We start from the raw sequence: 25,994 nt of genomic DNA, 5'->3' as shown, positions 1-25,994 counted from the left end.
GAGTGACGGGGAGAGAGAGTGACGGGGAGAGGGAGTGTGAAGGGGAGAGGGAGAGTGAGAGTGAGAGGGAGAGTGAGGGGGTGGGAGTGTGAGGGGGAGGGAGAGTGAGGGAGATTGAGAGTGAGGGGGAGAGGGAGAGTGAGTGTGAGGGGGAGAGGGAGTATCAGGGGGAGAGGGAGTGTGAGGGGGAGAGGGAGAGTGACGTGGAGAGGGAGAGTGAGGGGTGGAGTGAGAGGGAAAGGGAGAGTGAGTGGGAGAGGGAGAGTGACAGGGAGAGGGAGTGTGACGGGGAGAGGGAGAATGACGGAGAAAGGGAGAGTCACGGGGAGGGGGAGAGTGAGGGGAGGGGGAGTGTGAGGGGGGAGGGAGTGTGAGGGTGAGAGGGATTGTGAGGGGGAGAGGGATTGTGAGGGGGAGAGGGAGAGTGAGAGTGAGAGGGAGTGTGAGGGGGAGGGAGTGTGAGGGGGTGGGAGTTTGAGGGGGAGGGAGAGTGAGGGGGTGGGGAGAGTGAGAGGGAGAGTGAGAGTGATGGGGAGGGAGAGTGAGACGGTGGGAGACTGAGGTGGACAATGAGGTGAGAGGGAGAGTGATGAGGAGAGGGAGTGTGAGGGGAAGAGGGAGAGTGACGGGGAAGAGGGAGAGTGACTGGTAGAGGGAGAGAGACGGGGAGAGGGAGGGAGAGAGACGGGGAGAGGGAGAGTGAGGGGGAGAGGGAGAGTGAGGGGGTGGGAGACTGAGATGAACAGGGAGAGTGAGGAGAGAGGGAGAGTGACGGGGAGAGAGAGTGACGGGGAGAGGGAGTGTGAAGGGGAGAGGGAGAGTGAGAGTGAGAGGGAGAGTGAGGGGGTGGGAGTGTGAGGGGGAGGGAGAGTGAGGGGGGAGGGAGAGTGATGGGGTGGGAGACTGAGCTGGAGAGGGAGAGTGCGGGGAAGAGGGAGAGTGACTGGGAGAGGGAGTGTGAGGGGGAGAGGGAGTGTGAAGAGGAGAGTGAGTGTGAGGGGGAGAGTGAGTGTGAGGGGGAGAAGGAGTATCAGGGGGAGAGGGAGTGTGAGGGGGAGAGGGAGAGTGACGTGGAGAGGGAGAGTGAGGGGTAGAGTGAGAGGGAAAGGGAGAGTGAGTGGGAGAGGGAGTGTGAGGGGGAGAAGGAGATTGAGGGGGAGAAGGAGAGTGAGGGGGAGAAGGAGAGTGAAGGGAGAGGGAGAGTGATGAGAGGGAGTGTGATGAGAGGAAGTATGAGGGGGATGGATGGTGAGACTGACGGGGAGAGGGAGAGTGAGGGGGAGGGAGAGAGTGAGAGGGAGGGGGAGAGAGTGAGGGGGAGGGGGGAGGGGGAGAGTGAGAGTGATGGGGAGAGAGTGGGGGGAGAGGGAGAGTGATGGGGAGAGTGAGAGTGAGGGGAAGAGGGAGTGAGGGGGATAGGGAGGGAGAGGGAGAGTGAGGGGGAGAGGGAGTGTGAGGGGGAGAGGGCCAGTGAGAGGGAGAGGGAGTGTGAGTGTGAGGGGGAGAGTGAGAGTGAGGGGGAGGGAGAGTGAGGGGGAGGGAGACTGAGGTGAAGAGGGAGTGTGACGGAGAGAGGGAGAGTGAAGGGGAGAGGGAGAGTGAGACGGTGGTAGACTGAGGTGGACAGTGAGGGGAGAGGCAGTGTGAGGGGGAGAGGGAGACTGAGGTGGAGAGGGAGTGTGAGGGGGAGAGGGAGAGTGAGGGGGTGGGAGACTGAGGTGAAGAGGGAGAATGACGGGAGAGGGAGAGTGATGGGGAGAGAGAGTGATGGGGAGAGAGAGTGATGGGGAGAGAGAGTGACGGGGAGAGGGAGAGTGAAGGGGAGAGGGAGTGTGAAGGGGAGAGGGAGTGTGAGGTGGAGAGGGAGTGTGAGGGGGAGAGGGAGAGTGACAGGGAGGGGGAGAGTGAGGGGGAGAGAGAGAGTGACGGGGCGAGGGAGAGTGAGAGTGAGAGGGAGTGTGAGGGTGTGGGAGTGTGAGGGTGTGGGAGTGTGAGAGGGAGGGAGAGTGAGGGGGTGGGAGACTGAGGTGCAGAGGGAGAGTGAGGGGAAGAGGGAGAGTGACTGGGAGAGGGACAGTGAGGGGGAGAGGGAGTGTGAGGGGGAGAGGGAGTATGAGGGGGAGAGGGCAAGGGAGTGTGAGTGTGAGGGTGTGGGAGTGTGAGGGTGTATGAGTGTGAGGGGGAGGGAGAGTGAGGGGGAGGGAGAGCGAGGGGTTGGGAGACTGAGGTGCAGAGGGAGAGTGAGGGGAAGAGGGAGAGTGACTGGTAGAGGGAGAGAGACGGGGAGAGGGAGGGAGAGAGACGGTGAGAGGGAGTGTGAGGGGGAGTGGGAGTGTGAGGGGGAGAGGGAGAGTGAGGGGGTGGGAGACTGAGATGAACAGGGTGAGTGAGGAGAGAGGGAGAGTGACGGGGAGAGAGAGTGACGGGGAGAGGGAGTGTGAAGGGGAGAGGGAGTGTGAAGGGGAGAGGGAGAGTGAGAGTGAGAGGGAGAGTGAGGGGGTGGGAGTGTGAGGGGGAGGGAGAGGGAGAGTGAGGGGGAGAGGGAGAGTGAGTGTGAGGGGGGAGGGAGAGTGATGGGGTGGGAGACTGAGCTGGAGAGGGAGAGTGCGGGGAAGAGGGAGAGTGACTGGGAGAGGGACTGTGAGGGGGAGAGGGAGTGTGAAGAGGAGAGTGAGTGTGAGGGGGAGAGTGAGTGTGAGGGGGAGAGGGAGTATCAGGGGGAGAGGGAGTGTGAGGGGGAGAGGGAGAGTGACGTGGAGAGGGAGAGTGAGGGGTAGAGTGAGAGGGAAAGGGAGAGTGAGTGGGAGAGGGAGTGTGAGGGGGAGAAGGAGAGTGAGGGGGAGAGGGAGAGTGATGAGAGGGAGTGTGATGAGAGGAAGTATGAGGGGAATGGAGAGTGAGACTGACGGGGAGAGGGAGAGTGAGGGGGAGGGAGAGAGTGAGAGGGAGGGGGAGAGTGAGAGTGAGGGGGAGGGGGGAGGGGGAGAGTGAGAGTGATGGGTAGAGAGTGGGGGGAGAGGGAGAGTGATGGGGAGAGTGAGAGTGAGGGGAAGAGGGAGTGTGAGGGGGATAGGGAGGGAGAGGGAGAGTGAGGGGGAGAGGGAGAGTGACGGGGAGAGGGAGAGTGAGGGGGAGAGGGAGTGTGAGGGGGAGAGGGCGAGTGAGAGGGAGGGAGAGTGAGGGGGAGGGAGACTGAGGTGAAGAGGGAGTGTGACGGAGAGAGGGAGAGTGAAGGGGAGAGGGAGAGTGAGACGGTGGTAGACTGAGGTGGACAGTGAGGGGAGAGGCAGTGTGAGGGGGAGAGGGAGACTGAGGTGGAGAGGGAGTGTGAGGGGGAGAGGGCAAGGGAGTGTGAGTGTGACGGTGTGGGAGTGTGAGGGTGTATGAGTGTGAGGGGGAGGGAGAGTGAGGGGGAGGGAGAGCGAGGGGTTGGGAGACTGAGGTGCAGAGGGAGAGTGAGGGGAAGAGGGAGAGTGACTGGGAGAGAGTGAGGGGGAGAGGGAGTGTGAGGGGGAGAGGGCAAGGGAGTGTGAGTGTGATGGGGAGAGGGAGAGTGAGGGGGAGAGGGAGAGTGAGGGGGAGGGAGAGTGAGGGGGTGGGAGAGTGAGGGGGTGGGAGACTGAGGTGAAGAGGGAGAGTGACGGAGACAGGGAGAGTGAAGGGGGAGAGGGAGAGTGATGGGGATAGGGAGAGTGAGAGTGACAGGGAGGGGGAGAGTGAGAGTGACGGGGAGGGGGAGAGTGACGTGGAGAGGGAGAGTGAGGGGTAGAGTGAGAGGGAAAGGGAGAGTGAGTGGGAGAGGGAGAGTGAGAGGGAGTGTCAGGGGGAGGGAGAGTGAGGGTAGAGGGAGAGTGATAGGGAGAGAGAGAGTGAGGGGGAGAGAAAGAGTGAAGGGAGAGGGAGAGTGATGAGAGGGAGTGTGAGGGGAGAGGGAGAGTGACAGGGAGGGGGAGAGTGAGGGGGAGAGAGAGTGACGGGGCGAGGGAGAGTGAGAGTGAGAGGGAGTGTGAGGGTGTGGAGTGTGAGGGGGAGGGAGAGTGAGGGGGAGGGAGAGTGAGGGGGAGGGAGAGCGAGGGGGAGGGAGAGCGAGGGGGTGGGAGACTGAGGTGCAGAGGGAGAGTGAAGGGAAGAGGGAGAGTGACTGGGAGAGGGAGAGTGAGGGGGAGAGGGAGTGTGAGGGGGAGAGGGCAAGGGAGTGTGAGTGTGAGGGTGTGGGAGTGTGAGGGGGAGGGAGAGTGAGGGGGAGGGAGAGCGAGGGGGTGGGAGTCTGAGGTGCAGAGGGAGAGTGACTGGAGAGGGAGAGTGAGGGAGAGAGGGAGTGTGAGGGGGACAGGGAGTGTGAGGGGGAGAGGGCAAGGGAGTGTGAGTGTGAGGGGGAGAGGGAGAGTGAGGGGGAGAGGGAGAGTGAGGGGGAGGGAGAGTGAGGGGGTGGGAGAGTGAGGGGGTGGGAGACTGAGGGGGTGGGAGACTGAAGTGAAGAGGGAGAGTGACGGAGAGAGGGAGAGTGACGGGGATAGGGAGAGTGAGAGTGACGGGGAGGGGGAGATTGAGTGTGACGGGGAGGGGGAGAGTGACGTGGAGAGGGAGAGTGAGGGGTAGAGTGAGACGGAAAGGGAGAGTGAGTGGGAGAGGGAGAGTGAGAGGGAGTGTCAGGGGGAGGGAGAGTGAGGGTAGAGGGAGAGTGATAGGGAGAGAGAGAGTGAGGGGGACAGAAAGAGTGAAGGGAGAGGGAGAGTGATGAGAGGGAGTGTGATGAGAGGGAGTGTGATGGGGAGGGAGAGTGAGACTGACAGGGAGAGTGAGAGTGATGGGGAGAGGGAGAGTGAGGGGGTGGGAGACTGAGGTGAAGAGGGAGAGTGAGGTGAAGAGGGAGAGTGACGGACAGGGAGAGTGAGGGGGAGAGGGTGTGTGAGGGGGAGAGGGAGAGTGAGGGGGAGGGAGAGTGAGGGGAGGGAGTGTGAGGGGGAGGGAGAGTGAGGGGGTGGGAGACTGAGGTGAAGTGAGAGTGTGAGGGGGAGGGAGTGTGAGGGGGAGGGGGAGAGTGAGAGGGAGGGGGAGAGTGAGAGGGAGGGGAGAGTATGGGGAGCTTGAGGGGGTGGAAGACTGAGGTGGAGAGGGAGAGTGACGGAGAGGGAGAGTGACTGAGAGGGAGAGTGAGGGGAAGGGAGACTGAGGTGAAGAGGGAGTGTGACGGAGAGAGGGAGAGTGAAGGGGAGAGGGAGAGTGAGACGGTGGTAGACTGAGGTGGACAGTGAGGGGAGAGGGAGTGTGAGGGGGAGAGGGAGACTGAGGTGGAGAGGGAGAGTGAGGGGAAGAGGGAGAGTGACTGGGAGAGGGAGAGTGACGGGGAGAGGGAGTGTGAGGGGGAGAGGGAGAGTGAGGGGGTGGGAGACTGAGGTCTTCAGGAGAGAGAGAGAGATAAGGAAAACAATGGAGCAGCATTTGGAGATGTTAATGAAGGGACGGGAGAGAGTAATGGAAGGAGAGCTGTCAAGATCGGCTCCCCCTTTGAACCCTGAACAGTTTGAAGTGATGGACAGGCGATACCCCAGCAGAGGGATAAAAAGGGACAGGTTCGCTAAGGCAAGACACATGACACCCCGAGGTAACGAGACCCTGGAAGCGGTGCGTCTCCCACAAGTCGGTGGGAAGTTTTGTACGGCTGGTCGCGGAATCAAGCCATAGACATACAGGGTGGAAAGGCACGATCGGCGAGAACCTGGTGTGTGTCCACCCTTGCCTGGGTGTCAGGTTCACCGCAGAGAAACGATCGTATCTGGAAACAGAGGGGTCACGGTCGGTGACCTCAGATGAAATCACAAAGGGCTCGCACGAAAGCTGACTGCGAAGAATATTGAAGGTCTGTGTGTGGAAGCCGTTTGAATATTCATTCGTGTTGCTCTCTCTCTCCTTCCCCCCACTGTCCATCTCCCACGGCAGCGATTACTGCGAACTGAACTGAACTTTGCGTCACTTTGAAACTGGTCATTTACCCCTAGACAACGATAGAGCTTGATTGATCCTGTTATCTTAATTCTGTGTACGTGAGGAGGTGAATCTGAATTCATGTCACAGATGACTGTGGAGGCAAGTCATTTGATATATTTAAAGTGGAGGATGGTAGGTTCTTGATTAGTAAGGTGTCAAAGGTTACAGGGAGAAGGGAAGAGAGAGGGTTTGAGAGGGAAAATACATCAGCCATAATTAAATGGTGGAGCAGGTTTGATGGGCCGAGTGGCCTAATTCTGCTCCTGTATCTTATGGGAAGAAATAAGGCTGTGAATTCCACAGTGGCCAAGCACAGTTCTAGCTAACAATTCAAATTAAGAGAGAATCTCTGATTTCATGTACAATTTTCCCACATAGTGCAAATTGGGAATTTTTGATTTGGAACTTTTGTGGCAATTAGGAATAATATTTTCCTCAGCAAGACTGCTTTCAACTGGTCCTGATGTTGTTCATGCCCTTTGACACTCCAGCTGATATTTTGGTATTTAGAATTTGTGTGAATTTCAAAAGTGTTACTTAAGAAAGGTAACAGCTTAAGAAGTTAAAGATATTTCCAAGCAGTTACAGCTCTCACTAGAATTTGCCTACACACTCCCTCTGCTGGAAAAGACTGAACATGAATAGGTACTGAAGACATTGGGATATCCTGTAAGTGAGAACAACCTAGACCTACAACTGCTGAAATCTAAGAAGGTCAAGCCCTTTAGATGGAGGGAAAAACCTCCATCAGCAGGTTTCTCAGCAAGTCGCACACCACCACCCTAACTTGAAAATAATTGCCGTTACATTATTGCTGCTGGGTCTAAGCCCTGGAATTGGGCGCCACAGTAACACAGCAGCTAGCGTGACACTGTTACACGTCGGAGCGGCTGAGTTCAGTTCTAATGTCATCTGTAAGGAGTCCGTATGTCCTCCCTGAGGAATGTGTGCATTTCCTCCCACAGCCCAAAGATGTACCAGTAGGTTATTTGGTTATTGTAAATTGACCTGTTATTGTGCAAGGGTTAAACCAGGGCTTGCTAGGCGCATTGCTTGAAGGGCCAGAAGAGCCTATTTCATGCTGTGTCACAATAAATTCCAATTAGTCCCATTCTACACCTCTTTCCCCATTTGAATTTTTATGGAGGGACAGATTCATTCCCATGAGTGCTATACCCCAGTGTTATGCAGTGACAGTCATTTCCACCAGCCTGTACCCCAGCATTATACTGTGACTGACCTGTCCCCATTGGTGCTGTACCCCAGTGTTATACAGTGACAGACCCATCCCCACCTGTACTGTACCCTGGTGTTATACAGTGACAGACCATCCCCACCAGTACTGTACCCCATTATTACACAGAGACAGACCCATCCTCACTGGTACTGTATCCTGGTGTTATACAGTGAGAGACACATTCCCACTGGCACTGTACCCTGGTGTTATACAGTAACAGACATGCCCCACCAGTATTGTACCCCAGTGTTGTATGGAGATAGATACACCCCCTGGTACTGTACCCAAGTGTTATACAGTGACTGACCTGTCCCAACCAGTAATACATCCCAGCGTTATTCAGTGAAAGATCCATCCCCACCTGTATTGTACCCCAGTGATACACAGTGACTGACCGTTCCTCATTGGTACTGTACCCCGTTGTTATACATTGACAGACCTTTGCTCTTCTAGTATTCTAACCCAGTGTTATATAGTGACGGACCCATCCCCACCGGTACTGTATCCCAGTGTTATTCAGTGAAAGATCCATCCCCACCGATACTGTATCCCAGTGATATCCAGTGACAGACCAGTCCCAACCAGTAACGTATCCCAGTGTTATTCAGAGTGCAACACCGTGGGAAAGGTTTCACTGCTAATGTAATGGTCTTTCTGTAGAAGCAGTATTTGGGTTATGGTTAGAGATAACAGGTGCTTTGGAATGTGAGCTGTCCAATGAAGGGAGTGTGCTTTCGCGTTGTGTGCCTGACACCGGTGTGAGCTGGGGTTTGGTTCGGCAGGAGACGAAGGGAGAAGATGCCGGAGAGAAGAGGTTGTAGGACTCGACCTGGAGTGGAGCCATGATTCGATGAAGCTCAGGGAAATCGATGGAGGATCGGTAAAGGAGAAACTGTAAGCTCCAACTTGTGTACATTAGACTGTTCCATTAAAAGAGGGAGGAGAAGATGGCAGCACGACGCAGCGCGTGCAGCTGTTCCGAATTGATATCGATATGTGTAATTAGGGGCCGTGCATCAATTCAGATTTGATGGGGGACAGTCGTGAAGTGCAGAGGAACATCTGGAGAAACTTCTGAAATGCCTGCTTCGCTGCCGCTGCTACTGTGCTATCGAGAATCTCTGGAGACGAAGGCCCCAAATCCTCGGCTTTGCATATCGCCTGTTGCCGGGGCCGGGGTCGAAACGCTTGGCAGAGATGGTGCTTGGTGCATCGGTGTCAGAGAGCTGGTTGGAGGCTTGGAGTTTTTCGGACGGACTCGGGAGTCGGATTGTGGCCGGATCCTTCCAGGATGCTGCATTGGTAAGTTTGCAGCGCTGGAGGTTTACCATCTGCGTGAGATGATGGGACTTTCAAGAGACTTTGAAATTTTTACTGTGCCATGGTCTGTTCTTATCAAATTATGATATTGCTTTACACTGTTGTAACTATATGTTATAATTATGTGGTTTTTGTTAGTTTTTAAGTTGGTTTGTCATGTGTTTTCGTGATATCATTCTGGAAAAACATATTTATCATTTCTTAATGCATGCATTACTAAATGACAATAAAAGGGGACTGCGTGTCTTCATAATCATAATAATTATATCATAAAATGCATCCTTTTCTTTTTTTTTGCTTTCCTTTACTAACCCTTTAGTCAGATTAAGAATTATTAAACTGAATCATTTAATTGTATGCGGTCTACTGCCTGTTATTTCGTGGTACTGATTTGTAACAGGGTAACACATCACGCAGCATCCACACAAACGGGGTTTTCAGGGTGGAGTCGCACCTCAATCTCACACGTTTGGCAGGACCAGAGATTGCCTTCCCTAGATTTATGCAGCTGACGGAACCAGAGTATTTCAATTGTGGGGGCTCACCCGGGATCGATTTCATTGGATGCTATCTGAATGCCCTGAGCATTGATCCAGTGGAATGTGTTTAAGCCTGTGTTAAACTATTGTCCGGTAAAGTGATTACAATATGTGGTTATGGATGCTGCTGGGATTGAGCTGTGGTGTGAATCCACGGGTTTACTGGTAACAAATGCATACGTGTTGAGTGGGGTAGACATTCATATCCCTGAAGAACTGTTCATTCGAATTTTGAGCACTGTTAAGGCTGAAGGAAAAGTTACGACTGTGGGGCGGAGATTGATAAAATGGCGGGCAAAGACTTTGTTTTAGTCCAGACTAGCGCTGATGTAACGGCAGTGGAACTGCCTGGTACTACTGGGGCTCAGGAGAAGGGGGGGGGGCCGTGGACTGTCCATACTTTCTGGGGGGAGGAGGAGAGTGTAGGTGAGCAGGCTGAATCGCAAGCCGAGTCTCCCATAGCTGGGGGCGGAGACTTCAAAGACAGGGTGCTCTCGTTTCTGCGGAACAAGGGGAAGAAGTGGTCTGATTTAGAATGTCTAATGAGTCCCCCAGTGTGGAGTGAGAATTCTGAGTTGGTAGCGGCCCTTACCTCCCTGGTGAATAAATGGAAAAATGTTCAGGTTCAAAGTCTTAGTTATCGTACAACGAAGCCTAAAGGGGAAGAGGAACGTGAGACAGGTGGGACAGACCTCTCAGTTGCTAGATGACTGGCAGTGTGCTGATGATGTAAAAAGAGAGCGATTGGTTGAAATTTTAAGTGGGTGGGCTGCTGACATACTGAGAACCCTAAAGGCACAGAACTCCCTTGCCACTTCTGCGGCAAACATGCAGGCACTAGAAAAGGTGTTTGCTGTGATGGAAAGCCCAATGGAGCTCATGACGGGGATTCAGAACATGTGTCAGGAGAAGGGACAGCAGCTTTATGCCTGCATCGTTTGACTAGAGAGGCAGTTAAATTGCTTGCGGCGCAGGGGCGTCATTCAGGCGGCTGAGGTGGATCAGTTAAGAACGGACCAAATAGCGAAAGGCACCCAGTCCCAGAACTTGATCGCTTGGGGTCTCCGACTGTCTCATAAGATGTGCCCCCCTCCCTCGTTTGTTGAGCTGATCTGAGAAGTACAAGAGGAGGAGAATGTGTCAGAAGTGTGGGAAGCCTCCGTCAGCAGGGTACAGTCCTCGGTGGTGGTCCCCTGCGTTGAAGTGACTATGGATAGCCCACCCTGGAGAGTGGTAGAGGACATTGAGGCAGAGTTGAGAACTGGGATAACCTGGTTGTTATCAGCGTGCGTGCCCCCAGCCCCCCCCACCATCCCTGTATGATGGAGTTGACAGGAAGGCAGACCCTCTAAGGGGATGGACTATGCAGAGGACTGCTAGCAGTCAGGGTCCTGCGAGAAGGAGGGCGGGTGGTATTGTCTGTTACCACAGTGGTGCAGAGGGACACTTCAGGCAGGAGTGTGAATGACGAGAAACCCCTTGGAGAGTGAGCTCCCAAGTACCTAAGCAGAGAGAAATGCAGGAAAAACTTAAAAGAGACTCACTTTACACCGCACGCTGTCGGAGCAGTGCTGCCAGGATAATCAAGGACACGACCCACCCAGCCAACACATTTTTCGTCCCTTTTCCCTCTGGGAGAAGGCTCAGGAGCTTGAAGACTCATACAGCCAGATTTGGGAACAGCTTCTTTCCAACTGTGATAAGACTGCTGAACGGATCCTGACCCTGATGTGGGCTGTACCCTCCAAATATCCGGACCTGCCTCTCAGTTTTTTTGCACTACTTTACTTCTATTTTCTATTTATGATTTATAATTTAAATTTTTAATATTTATTAATTTTAACTATTTTTAATATTTAATATTTGTAATCCAGGGAGTGTGAAGCACCGAATCAAATATCGCTGTGATGATTGTACGTTCTAGTACTAATTGTTTGGTGACAATAAAGTATAAAGTTAGGGTCGGCCTGGTGCCTTGGGGGGAACACATTCCCAGCAATATATCAAATAACACTCAAGAGCAAAAAACCCTATTCCTGAAGGCTTAGTGGGGCCAAGGATTGCTACAGCTAAAGGCCTATTAATGCTAGAGCCATACTTGACACAGGCTTGCATGTCACTTTGCTGTACCATAGAAACTTAGAAAACCTACAGCACAATATAGGCCCTTGCTGTGCCGAACATGTACTTACTTTAAAAATGACCTCAGCTTACCCACAGCCCTCAATTTTTCTAAGCTCTATGTACCTATCCAGGAGTCCCTTAAAAGACTCTTATTGTATACGTCGCCACCACCGTCGCCGGCAGCGCATTCCATGCACTCACCACTCTGCGTTAAAAACTTACCACTGACATCTCCTCTGTACCTGCATCCAAGCACCTTAAAACTATGCTCCCTCGTGTTAGCCCTTTCAGCCCTGGGAAAAGGCCTCTGATTATCCACACAATCAATGTCTCTCATCATCTTATACACCTCTATTAGGTCACTTCTCATCCTCCGTCGCTCCAAGGAGAAAAGCCGAGTTCACTCAACCTATTCTCATAAGGCATGCTCCCCAATCCAGGCACCATCCTTGTAAATCTCCTCTGCACTCTTTCTATAGTTTCCACATCCTTCCTGCAGTGAGGTGACCAGAATTGAGCACAGTACTCCAAGTGGGGTCTGACCAGGGTCCTATATAGCTGTAACATTACCTCTTGGCTCATAAACTCAGTCCTACAGTTGATGAAGGCCAATGCACCGTATGCCTTCTTAACCACAGAGTCAACCTGTGCAGCAGCTTTGAGTGTCCAATGGACTTGGACCCCAAGATCCCTCTGATCCTCCACACTGCCAAGAGTCTTACCATTAATACTATATTCTGCCATCATATTTGACCTACCAAAATGAACCACCTCACACTTATCTGGGTTGAACTCTATCTGCCACTTCTCAGCCCAGTTTTGCATCCTATCGATGTCCCTCTGTAACCTCTGACAGCCCTCCACACTATCCACAACCTTTGTGTCATCAGCAAATTAACTAACCCATCCCTCCACTTCCTCATCCAGGTCATTTATAAAAATTACAAACAGAAGGGGTCCCAAAACTGATTCCTGAGGCACACCACTGGTCACCGACCTCCTTGCAGAATATGACCCGTCTACAAACACTTTTTGCCTTCTGTGGGCAAGCCAATTCGGGATCCACAAAGCAAGGTACCCTTGCATCCCATGCCTCCTTACTTTCTCAAATAGTCCTTGCATGGGGTAATTTATCAAATTCCTTGCTGAAATCCATATACACTACATCTACTGCTCTACCTTCATCAATGTGTTTAGTCACGTCCTCAAAATATTCAATCAGGCTCGTAAGGCACAACCTGCCTTTGACACATCCATGCTGACTATTCCTAATCATATTACGCCTCTTCAAATGTTCATAAATCCTGCCCCTCAGGATCTTCTCCATCAACTTACCAACCACTGAAGTAAGATTCACTGATGTATAATTTCCTGGGCTACCTCTACTCCCTTTCTTGAATAAGGGGATAACACCTGCAACCCTCCAATCCTCTGGAACCTCTCCCATCCCCAATGATGATGCTAAGATCACTGCTAGAGGCTCAGCAATCTTCTCTGTCACCTCCCACAGTAGTCTGGGGTACATCTCATCCAGTCCTGGTGACTTATCCAACTTGGTACTTTCCAAAAGCTCCAGCATATCCTCTTTCTTAATGACTATATGCTCAAGCTTTTTAGAATGCTGTAAGTCATCCATATAATCGCTTAGGTCCTTTTCCATTATGAATATTGAAGCAAAGTACCTCAGCTATCTCCTCCGGTTCCATACACACTTTTCCACTGTCACATTTAATTGGTTCTATTCTCTCATGTCTTATCCTCTTGCTTTTTACATACTTGGGGTTTTCCTTAATCCTGCTCACCAAGGCCTTCTCATGGCCCCTTCTGGCTCTCCTAATTTCATTCTTAAGCTCCTTCCTGCTAGTCTTATAATTTTCTAGATGTCTATCATTGCCTAGTTTTTTTTGAACCTTTTGTAAGCTTTTCTTTTCTTCTTGACTAGATCTTCAACAGCTTTTGTACACCATGGTTCCTGCACCCTACCATCCCTTCCCTGTCTCATTGGAATGTACCTATGTAGAACGTCACACAAATATCCCCTGAACATTTGCCACATTTCTGCCGTACATTTCCCTGACAACATCTGCTCTCAGTTTATGCTTCCAAATTCCTGCCTGATAGCTTCATATTTCCCTTTACTCCAATTAAACACTTTCCTAACTTATCTGTTCCTATCCCTCTCCAATGCTATGGTAAAGTGTTCATTTTACAACCGGTATCTGACGTATTTACCATTGACGCCACTCAGTGCATGAGAGATCTGGGGTCTTAGTGTGGGTGATTATCCATACGATGGTTATTTGTCAGTGAAGCTGGAGTTTTCAGAGGCAGCTGTGGGAGTGGCTGAGGACCTTGGTACATTAGCGCTGGTTTCCGGACCCCATTGGGAGGGGCAGAGTTTCATTTCTTGTGGGGACAAATACTCCTATATCGAGGAGGCTAATGGGAGCCTGCATGGAGGGAGCTTTCTGAAGACATTGTCCAGTGTTTTGAGCTGCTTTCGAGGAAGTGCATGGCCGCACAGGACTAGATAATGAATTTAGACAAGGGACTGTGTTGTTCGCCCAGTCAAAGTCAATCATGTTATGGCCTGTGGAAGTAGCAAAGTGATGGAAAACCTTAAGTTTCCTGGAATACCTGAGGGCGAAGGCCTCTTGGTGAATGATATGGAAGACCACGAAGAAGAGTCCGGCATGCCTGCTGGGGTACTAGAGAGGCCTGAACAGCAGAAGTCCTCGGTTGTACAGGTGAACATGATGGCAGTGATTGTCAGGAACACTACAAAGAGGGAGGCCACCATCAACCGTGGGATTGAGTTTAAGAGCTGAGAGGTAACGTTACAGCTATATAGGACCATGGTCAGACCTCACTTGGAGTACTGTGCTCAGTTCTGGTCACCTCGCTACAGGAAGAATGTGGAAACTATAGAAAGGGTGCAAGGAGATTTACAAGGGTGTTGCCTGGATTGGGGAGCATGTCTTATGAGAATAGGTTGAGTGAACTAGGCCTTTTCTCCTTGGAGCGGCGGAGGATGAGAGGTAACCTGATGGAGGTGTATAAGATGATGAGAGGCATTGTTCGTGTGGATAGTCAGAGGCTTTATCCCAGGGCTGAAATGGCTAACACGAGAGGGCACAGTTTTAAGGTGCTTGGAAGTAGGTACAGAGAAGATGTCAGGGGTAAATTTTTTCATGCAGAGAATGCGTGGAATGGGCTGCTGGCGATGGTAGTGGAGGTGGATATGATAGGGTCTTTTAAGAGACTCCTGGATAGGTACATGGAGCTTAGAAAAATAGAGGATATGGGTACCTCTAGGTAATTTCTAAAGTAAGTACATGTTTGGCACATTGTGTGCTGCGTTCACCAGCAATTTCTATGTCGGTTCCAGCATCTACAGATTTCCTCGTGTTTGTGGGCCGAAGGGCCTGTATTGTGCTTTAGGTTTTCTATGTCCTAAGGATCAGAGGGCATCCACGGTGGCCAAAGTGTTATGGGAAAAGTATTTCATTTATTATAGCCTCCCCAGGCAGATATCAGTGATCAGGGTCAGAATTTTGAGAGTAGGCTCACACATGAGTTTCTAAGCATGCTTGGATTCCAGAAGTAGAGGACTATGCCATATCACCCATATGGTGATCACAAGCCCGAGGGGTTTAATTGGACCTTGCTAGACATGCTTGGAACCTTGGAAATCTGCAAGAAGAACAAGGGGAGTCAACATCTTGGGCATCTGGTCCACTGCTACAACTGTACACGAAATGAAGCTACCGGGTATTTGCCATATTATCTGTTGTTTGGTCGTGAGGTGAGGTTGCCCATCGACCTTTGTTTTGGGACTGACAAGGAAGTCCTACCACCGAAGAATTATCTGAAGTACGTGTCTGATATGAGAAGGGAGCTGAAAAAGGCTTATGAATTAGCTGAGGCTGTGGCTGCCAAGCAGAATTAAGGAAATAAGAGGAGGTATGATCAAAAGCTTAGGTTCTCCCAACTCATGCTGGAGACCGAGTCCTCATAAGGAATTTAGGGCTACCTAGAAAGCATAAGTTGGCTGACTGCTGGGCAGCTAAGCTGTATGTGATGGAGAGTCAGATGCCAAACATACCAGTTTTCTGGGTGAAACTAGAGGATGGGAATGGGCCTGTCAAGAGTCTCCATTGGAACCACCTTCTGCCTCTGGGACAAGAGGTGCGGGTTGACCCATAGCCCGATCTGGAGCCTACACCGAGTAAGAGGACTCTGCGGTGACCAACAGGAGGAGAGATTAGACTGGCCCCTGCCCCTGAATGGGATATGGACTCAGAGGATGAGGAAGTGGGGGTGTGGTATATGCTGCCTTTTGCTAACTCCCTGCTGAGTGATGAAGTAGCTCCCAACCCTTCTCATGCCATCAGGTGAAATCCAGGTGGGAGGGGGTGTGGACTATCTGTGGACAGACTGGGTTTCAGCAGGACCAGGAAAGGGATAAAGTGGGGCTCAGTCAAGTAGCAGAGAGGTCCGAGTTGCAGGAGGGTACAAGGCCTCGCCATGTAGATCTGAAGTATCCCAAGGACAGTCTGAACCTGAAGTAGTAGATGATGGGGTAAGGAGGTCTCAAAGAATCAGGAGACCACTAGATAGGCTGGCTTATGTTGCACCGGGGGAACACAGTGTGGCACCTATCACCTTGGTGAGCAATGCCACTGCCACTTACACCTGGGTTGGACTTTGTACTTTGTACAAAGGGGTGGCAAATTATCTCAATGTCATGAGGACATGACTAATTTTTGTGGGGCAGAGGGTAACAACCTGGGAAAGGTTTCACTGCTAACATAATGGTCTTTCTGTAGAAGAAGCAGTGTTTGGGTTATGGTTAGAGATAATGGGTGTTTTGGAATGTGAACCGTCCAATGAAGGGTGTGTGTTTTCGTATTGTCTGCCTGTGTGAGCTGGGTCTTTTATTGGCAGGGGATGAAGGGAGAAGATGCCGGAGAGAAGAGGTCGAAGGACTCGACCCGGAGTGGAGCTATGAAAGCCCGGGGAGATCGAAGGAGGATCGGCGGAGGGAAAACCATGAGCTCCAACTTGTGCACATGAGACTGTTTCACTAAAATGGGCCCTTTTCTTATTTTTTGCTTTTTCTTCACTAAACCTTTAGTCAAATTAGGAATTACTAAGCTAAATTGTTTAATTGTACGCAGTGTACGGTCTGTTATTTCGTGGTACCGATTTGTAACAGGGTAACACATCATGCAGCATCCACACAAACAGGGGGTTTCGGGGTGGACTCGCATCTCAATCTCACATGTTTGTCGGGGCTGGAGATTGCCTTCCCTAGGCTTACGTAGCTGACAGAACCGGAGTGTTTCCAGGGAACGATCCATCCCCACCTGTACTGTACCCCAGTGATATACAGTGACAGACCCGTCCCAACTAGTAATATAGCTTACAATATCTGATCCCTGAACACTACCAGTCCAGGAACCTCCTTCTCACTCTGGACATCAGCTGCATCTCTCTACTGCATGATTCTGCCCTTGAAACTCACCTGCTCAAATACCCACACGCTCACCTTCAGAGAATCCAGCAGGTCTTCAACAAGGATGAGCCGGCGGAGGTGGTTGACAGTGCTGGTCAGGTAAGACACCAATGTTTCTGAAGATTTCCGTAACTGCTCCTGGGTGAAGCTGATGTCCAAATCAAGGTAACTCCTGTGCAGAGGGAGGGGTGTGCAGAAACGTGAGAGGGTGGTGAGGCAGTGTGAGGCAGTAGAAGTGTGGTGGAGCGGAATGGATTAGAGATAGGATGAAAGAGAGGGAAAGTGGGGAGAAGGGAAGTGGAGGGATGGGATAGAGAGACAGGTAGGGAGAGATGGGGAGAGAAAGGGAAAGAAAAGGCAAAGAGTGATAGAGTTAGAGAGAGGAAGGGAAAGAGAGAGACAAAGGGAAAACAGTGGTGAAGGGGAAAGACAGAAGATCTAAGAGAGAGAAACAGAGAGAATGGTTAAAGATAGAAACATGTGAGTAGGGAAAAGATGAGGAAAAAAGCAAGTGAGACAAAGACAGAGAGAGAAAATTATGTAGAGAATGAAGGTGAGAGCAGGGGAAAAGATGAGGGATAGTGAAAAACACAGAAGGAGAGAGAGACAGTTAAGGGGGAGGAGAGGAGGCATAAGTAGGTGTGGAGAGAGTGGTGAGGCAAGGTGAAGCTGAGAGATGGAGAGGTCCAGGTGAGTGAGAAGAGCAGCCACTTGCATAGGACACTGGGGGGGGGGGGGTGGAATCAGATGTATCTGGAGAGCAATAGGAGCCAAACTCCTAGGAGTAGGAAACCAAAGACCCTTAAATCCAAACTAACTGCCAGTGCTGGGACCCAGCCCTGTTAGCTTCCCTGATCTAAGGTGAATGTCTTGTAAAATATTACAAATACCAGAAAAAATATGACTACTTGAACAACAAACTAGTTTGACCATTAATTAAACTGGTCTGACAGGTGGCATTCAGATCAGTTTCGTTCCACTTCTGAGAAGGGTTTCGTTCTGTAGTTTTCAGCTGGGTTTGATGAAACAAATCTCGTTCCAAGTCTGTGGTAAATCAAGCATGGATAGACCTGACACCGAAAAATGACTGGGAAGGTGCAAGAAATCCATATCCTTATCCCTGGATGGGGGTAGTCAAGAACAAGGGCCACGATCTGATCATCGGAGATTTGCTCCCTAGGGTTTGAGTCCAAAAACCTAGATGTCACTGGTTGGGCCAATTGTTGCAGTCTATTCCAAACTCCACCCCACCCCCTCCTACACCAGGAGGTTATGAGGATCTTGACAGGAGTTTTCTAATCTGGTGTTACTGACAGACAACAACAACCATGCACTTTACATCAGTAAAACCAATGAATTCAGGATGGAAAGTTGAGGGAACCCACACCAGTCCTCTTCGAGAGATCGGCAGTGGAAAAGGTGAGCAGTTCAACTGCCTGGATGACATCATCTCTGAAGATCTATCATGGGGCCAACATATTGCTGCAATTACAAAGAAGGCACGACAACAGCTACATTTCATGAGGAGCTTGAGGAGACTTGGTATATCATCAAAGACAATCGCAAATTTCAGCAGATATACTGTGAAGAGCATTCTAACTGGCTACTTCACTGTCTGCAATGGAGGAGCCACTGCACAGGATCAGGAGACGTTACAGAAAGTTGTAAATTCAGCAGCTCCATCATGGGCACTAGACTCCCCAGCACTGAGACCATGCCTTCAAAAGGTGATGCCTCAAAAAGGCAGCATCCATCATTAAGGACATCCAACACCCAGCATGTGCCCTTCTCTCATTGCTACTGTAACACCCTGGGAAAAGCTTCACAGCCAATGTATTGGTTTTTCTGTAGCAGCAGTGTTTAGGTTATGGCTACAAATATTGGGGGCTTTGGAATGTGTGCCATCCAATGAAGGGAGTGGTTTTTCTTGTTGTGTGTCTGAGAACGTGGTGATCTGGGTCTTTTGTTCGGTGAGAGATGAAGAGAGAAGACACCAGAAAGGAGAGGTCGTAGACAGCAGGACGGAGTGGACTTGGTGTGGGGCCGGGAGTCGATGAAGCCCAGTGGAAATCGATGGAGGACCAACGGAAGGGAAACCGTGAGCTCCAACTTGTGCACATTAGACTGTTTCATTAAAATGGGCCCTTTTCTTTTTGTTTTTCTTTACTAACCCTTTAATCAAATTAAGAATCATAAAGCTAAATCATTTAATTGCATATGGTGTACTGTCTGTTATTTTGTGGTAGTGATTTGTAACGGGGGAACCGATCACACAGCATCCACACAAACAAGAGGTTTTGCACCTCAGATTTCACAGGTTTGGCAGGGTTAGAGATGGTCTTCCCTAGACTAACGCCTTCGTCCAAACTAGTGATGGTTACACTACCATCAAGGAGGAGTGACAAACACTCAACATTGGAGAAACAGCTTCTCCTCCACCATCAGATTTCTGAATGGACAATGAACCCATGGACACAATCTCACTATTATTCCCTTCTCTTTCAAGACTGTAAGACATAGGAGCAGAATTAGGCCATATGGCTCATCGAGTCTTCTCCACCATTAAATCTTGGCTGATCCTTTTTTCCCCTCCTCAGCCCCACTTCACAGCCTTCTCCCCATAACATTTGTTGCCGTGTCATCAAGAACCTATCAATCTCAACGACCCGGCTTCCACAGCTGCCTGTGGTAACAAATTCCACAAATTCACCACCCTCTGGCTAAAGAAAATTTTCCACATCTCTGTTTTGAATGGACACCCCTCTGTCCTAGACTCCCCCACCATCCCACCATGGGAAACATCCTTTCCACATCTACTTTGTCTGGGCTTTTCAATATTCAAAAGGTTTCAATGAGATTCCCCCCCCCCATCTTTCTAAATTCCAGCGAGTACAGACCCAGAGCCATCAAATGTTCCTCATATAACCCTTTCATTCCTGGAATCATCCTTGTGAACCACCTCTGGACCCTTTCCAACACCAGCACATCCTTCCCTAGATGAGGAGCCCAAAACTATTCACAATGCTCAAGGTGTGTCATGGTCCGGTCTGTGAAGTCTGCATTCCGGTTCACGGTCCAGTCCGTTGATCTGTATTCCAGGTTTTCCATTGTTCTGTTAGCTGCTCTAATTAAGGCACATGATTCTCGTTTGGACAGACATATAAATACCTTCGGAGACCAGGGCTTGGCTGCTGGATTGTTCCTGTTCAAATCCCTTTTCTGCCCTGTCCTCCTGAAGCTTTACCCTGCAACCAGTGTCTGAAGCCTTGCCTTGCCTGTAACCCTTGCCTGCAACCTTTGCCTGCACTGTTGTCAAGTTCAACTGCTGAAGCAAGATAAGGAACTGCCTATTGTTGTTTTGAACTGTCTCTGTGTCCATGCCTTTACTAGGTAGGTCTGACTGTTTGCCATTACCTTGTGTTGGGAACTGTCTCTGTGTCCTCGCCTTTGCTAAGTAGGTCTAGCTGTTTGCTGCTACCTTGAGTGGAGAACTGTCTGTCTGTGTTCTGTGTATGAGTCCTGGCCCTACGTCCTGCTCCCTAGTAGTGGTCCTGACTCTGTGTAGAGCCCTGGCCCCAAGTCCTATTCCCAAGGAGGGGTCCTGGCTCTGTGCTCCATGTCTCAGTCTTCCTGTCCTCTCAAGACCAAGGCTCTGTGTTCCTATCCTCCCTCGACCAAAGTTCTGTGTTCCTGTCTCCCAAGACCAAAGCTCTGTGTTCTCGACCTTGTGCCTTGCCCAGCCCAGGAGTACCTCGTCTAGTCAAAGCTACGTCCAAGAACCTCGTCTAGTCGAAGCTACGACTTCATGTTCTGGGTCCTTGTCCAGTCTCTGGTTCAGAGTCCAAGCCCAGGCTCCTCGTTCCCAGTTCCACGTCTTGGTTCCGCTATCCTAGTCAAGTCCTTGCCCAGGCCCTGAATCCTTGACTCGTCCAGGGCCTGTGTCATGTCCAGCGTCCTTTCTTCTCCACTTCCTTTGCTTTCTTGACACACCTAGTCCTGTTCCTAGTAACTTCAGCATTTGGGTCCGCTCCCAGCACCCCATTGTGACGAGGTGAGGCCTCACCAGTGCCTTATAAAGCTTCAGCATCACATCCCTGCTCTTGTATTCTAGATCTCTTGAAATTAATGCGAACAATGTGTTTGCCTTCCTCACCACTGACTCAACCTGCAAGTTAACCTTTAGGGTGTTCTGCACAATGACTCCCAAGTCCCTCTGCATCTCTGATTTCTGGATCTTCTGCCCATTTAGAAAGTAGTCTGCACATTTACTTCTACTACCAAAGTGCATGACTGTGTATTTTTCAACATTGTATTTCATTTACCACTTTCTTGCTCATCCTCTTAATCTAAGTCCTTCTGCATCCTACTCACTTCTTCAATACTACCTGCCCCTCCACCAATCTTTGTATCATGTGCAAAAGTGGCAACAAAACCATCTATTCCATCATCCAAATCACTGATATACAACATAAAAAGCAGTCCCAACAATGACCCCTGCAGTACACCACTAGTCACTAGCAGCCAAACAGAAGAGGATCCTTTTATTCCCATGCTGTCTCCTACCAATCAGCCAGTGCTCTAACCATGCCAGTAACTTTCCTGTAATAATACCATGGGCTCTTAAATTGGAAAGCAGCCTCATGTGTGGCACCTTGTCAAAGGCCTTCTGAAAATCCAAATACATAACATCCACTGCAGCCCCTTTATCTATCCTACATGTAATCTCCTCAAGGAATTCCAACAGGTTCGTCAGGCAAGATTTTCCTTAAGGAAACCATACTGACTTTGTCCTTTCTTGTCCTGTGTCACCAAGTACTCCGTAACCTATAATTTCCTTCCTACTTTTCTCCTTTCTTGAAGAGTGGAGTGGCATTTGCAATTTTCCAGTCCTCTGGCACCATGTCAGAGTCCAATGATTTTTTTTTTTGAAAGATCATTACTAATGCCTCTGTAATCTCTACTGTTACCTCTTTCAGAACCCTAGGGTGCAGTTAATCTAGTCTGGGTGATTTATGTACTTTTAGGTCTTTCATCATTTTAAGCACCTTCTCCCTTGTAATAGTAACTGCACTCACTTCTCTTCCCTCACACCCTTCAACACCTGGCACTGCTAGTGTCTTCCACAGTGAAGACTGATGCAAAATACTCATTTAGTTCATCTGCTATCTCCTTGTTATTTCTCTGGCCTTTTTGCACTACTTGATTATATACATTTATTGTAATTTACAGTTTTAAAAAATTATTTTGTATTGCTATGTACTGTGGCCACAAAACAACAAATTCTGTGACACTTATGACATGAAGTTTGTTGTTTGGCAGCAGCTTTACATTGCAATGCATAATAATAAAAGCTGCAAATTAAACTGCAATATAAAAAAGAAAACTAAATTAAATAAGTCGTGCTAAAAGAGAGGGGAAAAATGTTCATGGGTTCATTATCCATTCAGAAATCTGATGGCAGAGGGGAAAAAGCTGTTCCTGAAATGTCTTCAAACTCCTGTACCTCCTTCCTGATGGCCCTTTTGAAGGTGTTCCCGATGTTGGAAAAGCTAGTGCCCATGATGGAGCTGGCTGAGTTTACAACTTTCTGCAGTTTTTTCTGATCCCATGCAGTGGTCCCTCCATACCAGACAGTGATGCAGCCAGTAACTCAAGCACTAGGTTCCGATCAACCAGCTGTTGAATCTGGTTAGGGGATGAGGACAGAGTAGCAATGGTCTAACTGAACTTCGGAGGAGTTGAGTGGATATCACAAAGTCCTGGGGATGGTACTCACTGGAATGGATGGATCTCCTGTGTTTTGTAGATTAGGTGTAAGACAGATGTGTAGAGTCGCAGACAGATGGTGACGGAGAGCACAGAGAGGGCCAGGTATGCCAGCACACTGATGCTGCTGAACTGGGTGAGGGAGAAGAGTGTGAGGATAATGGCACCGAATAGGGTGCCTGTCTTCTTCACGTCCTCCCAGTACAGAAGATCAATTACTGCAGGGTAAAAATAAGAGAGAAAAACATCAGTAAAAATCCACCACTAAATCAACATTCCACACAAACTGAAGCATTAACTCTACTTCTCTTTCTATAACTGCTGCCTGACCTGCTGAGTGTTTCTAACATTCTCTGTTTATACTCCACGTCTTTCTTATTCCTACATCAGTCAAAGTCATAGCAACTCTATTATCTAATACGTATATTATCTATACGTAAAGGCGGGAGGAGAAGATGGCGGTGCTACGCAGCTCGCAGCAGCCACTCCGGTGGTGATGTCTGTTATCTGTCAAGTAGGGTGCCGTGCACAATCCTGATTTGATGGAGAAAGACGTGAGAGCACGGAGGAACATCTGGTGAAACTTCTGAAATGCCTGCTTCGCTGCTGCTGCTGTGTGGTCCAGAATCTCTGGAGGGGAAGGCCCCGAGTCCTCGGCTTTGCTTGTTGCTCGGCGGCCGGGGCAGGGTCGAAGCGCTCGGCAGAGGATGGTGCTTGGTTCTCGGTGTCGAAGGGCTGGTTGGAGGCTCAAAGTTTTCGGATGGACTCAGAGTCCGCTGTGTTCAGGTGCTTCCAATGGTGCTGCATCAGCAAGTTTGCGGCGCTTGGAGGTTCATGGCAGGGAGAGTTTCTCCCTTCTACTGTCTGCACGAGATGATGGGGCTATCGGGGCTTTGAAACTTTTTTTTTGTACCATGCCCATGGTCTGCTCTTTATCAAATTACGGTATTGCTTTGCACTGTTGTAACTATATGTTATAATTATGTGGTTTTGTCAGTTTTAGTCTTGGTTTGTCTTGTGTTTCTTGTGATATCATTCTGGAGGAACATTGTATCATTTTCCAATGCATGCATTTCTAAATGACAATAAACGAGGACTGGGTGTCCTCATAATCTAATATGTATATGGTACCATACACTCACTGTCCACTTTATTAGGTACACCTGCTTGTTCATTCAAATATCTAATCAGCCAATCATAAAAACATGCAGATGTGGTCAAGAGGTTCAGTTGTTGTACAGACCAAACATCAGAATGGGGAAGAAATATGATCTGAATTACTTTGACTGTGGAATGATTGTTGGTATCAGACAGGGTGGTTTGAGTATCTCAGAAACTGCCAATCTCCTGGAATTTTCAGTCTCTAGAGTTTCTAGAGAATGGTTTGAAAAAACAAAAATCATTCGGTGAGTGGCAGCTCTGCAAATATGTATCTCTGCAAGGCTGTAATTCGAAATGCAAGCTGGCTTTTTCCATTGAGGCTGGATGAAACTAGAATGAGGCGTTATAGGTTATGAGTGAAAAGTGAAGTATTGAAGGAGAACTTCACTCAGCAGGTGGTGCGAGTATGCAATGAGCTGTCAGTGGAAGTGGTATTGTCGCGTTCAATTTCAACATTTGAGAGAGGTATGGATGAATGAATGGTATGGAGGGCCATGGTCCAGGTAGGTTGATGGGATTAACAAAGAGATCATAGCCACAAAACCAAACCACCAGAGCAGCAGAACCATTTCCAGCTAATGGTAGATGGAGCAACCTCCACTGTGATTCCCTCAAGCTGTCCTCAAAGATTTGAGATCCACTGGTGTCAATCAGGATTTTGGGCTCAGGAGGAGGTCTGTGAATCCTATCCACAGAGATGGTGGAATCTGTGGACCCCAGTAAGGACTCTGCGGCTATCTGACCCCAGGTGAGAAGGGAGGGACCCAATCCTCAGAAAAGTGCAAATTATCAGCTGGGGAAGTCACTTCATCCCTTCAGACCGCTCTGCTATTCCATAAGTTCACGGTATTGCAATTTGTTTATTATTACCAAAATACAGTGAAAAGCTTCTGTTTACATGCGATACATGAGCATATTGAGATAGTAAGAAGGAAAACTGAATATGGAACAAAATGTTACAGAAAAAGGGATACAAACAAAAATGCAAGGGCCACGATGAAGTAGATTGGGAGATTAAGGGTCCAGCATTTAGCAATGAGAAGTCCCTTTGAGTGCCTGATAACAGTGGGATACAGCTGCCTTTGAGCGGCTGATCTAATTCTTAACTGCAAAGTTGAAAGTAAATATACTATCAAAGCAGGTGTACATGTCACCATACCAATATGTTGAGAAAGGGAGCTACTCACAGGTCTGTGAGTGAGATTTAAAATAGAAGCGTTCACATGCTTCCAACATTTTTCTGCCCAGCCCAGTCAGATTAGGAATGAGAGACGCTGCCCACAGGTCTGAGAATGAGATTTTAAAAAGTAGTATTCATGGGCTTTTGGCGTTTTCCAGCAGTCCAATCAAATTGCAATTCATTAGCAAAGCCATATGAAGATAAGGCAGGAACAGGTCATTGTTGGAGTGGATTGGTGCTCGACTGGGGAGTCTTTGGCTCATCCGTCTTAGGTGTGGTAAGTATCTAGTAAGATTCTTCTTCATTCTACCTCTGTTAGTGCACAGGTATTGCATTGACAATAGCTCCTGGGCTGTGTTGTGTTGTTTTGTTTGTGTGAAATGTGGGAATTCTGGGAGACCTCCAGCCTCCTGGATAGCCATATCAGTACCAGATGTACTGAGCTGCAGCTTTACAGAGATGTGTTAAGGAACTGGAGCTGCAGCTCGTTGACCTTCGGCTCATATGGCAAACTGAGGTGGTGAGAGATAGGAGCTGCAGGGAAGTAGTCATTCCTAACTCGCAGGAAGCAGGTACCTGGAGGACCATCAGGAGAAGGAAGGGAAAAGGGCAGTCTTGTGGCCATTCCCCTCAAAAGATACTGTTGGGGGGGGGGGAACTACTGGGGGAAGCCATAGCGATCGGGTCTCTGGCATGAGTCTGGTGTGACTCAAGGGAAGAAAAGAGGACGGGAGTAATGATAGGAGATTCCATAGTCAGAGGAGTAGACACAAAATTCTGTGGATGTGATAGAGACACCCTGATAGTATGCTGCCTGCCAGGTTCCAGGATCAGGGATGTTTTGGATCGCGTCTATGGCATTCTAAAGGGGGAGGATGAGCAGCCAGAAATCTTGGCACATTTTAGCACCAGTAACATAGGTAGGAAAGGGAGGAGGTCCTGAAGAGTGAATTTCGGGAGCTAGGTAGAAAGCTGAAAAGCAGGACCTCCAGGGTAGTAATCTCTGGATTGCTGTCTGTGCTATGCACCAGTGAGGGTAAGAATAGGAAGAATTGGCAGATAAATCCGTGGCTGAGGAACTAGTGCAGGGGGCAGGGTTTCAGATTTTTGGATCACTGGGATCTCTTTGGGGGGAAGGTACGACCTATACAAGGGAGACTG

At 49.5% G+C, this 25,994-nt stretch overlaps 1 protein-coding gene across 5 annotated transcripts in view; it reads right to left on the bottom strand.

Moving 5' to 3' along the window:
• Nucleotides 1-25,994, bottom strand: part of LOC140204512 (uncharacterized) — a 167,168-nt gene that overhangs the window by 41,228 nt on the left and 99,946 nt on the right. For 4 of the 5 annotated variants that reach the window (XM_072271217.1, XM_072271218.1, XM_072271216.1 and 1 more), the window contains exons 6-7: nt 22,503-22,710; nt 16,736-16,898 (exon numbers count right to left, since the gene is read on the bottom strand). In XM_072271217.1, the coding sequence (XP_072127318.1) occupies nt 16,736-16,898; nt 22,503-22,710 (371 nt within the window). The remainder of the gene's footprint in view (nt 1-16,735; nt 16,899-22,502; nt 22,711-25,994) is intronic. The other variant, XM_072271220.1, reaches the window with a different exon arrangement.

Source organism: Mobula birostris, chromosome 10, assembly GCF_030028105.1.
Source record: "Mobula birostris isolate sMobBir1 chromosome 10, sMobBir1.hap1, whole genome shotgun sequence".
Lineage (NCBI taxonomy): Eukaryota > Metazoa > Chordata > Chondrichthyes > Myliobatiformes > Myliobatidae > Mobula > Mobula birostris.
The sequence above is the reverse complement of the archived record's forward strand: the minus strand, read 5'-3'. Positions and strand labels throughout refer to the sequence as shown.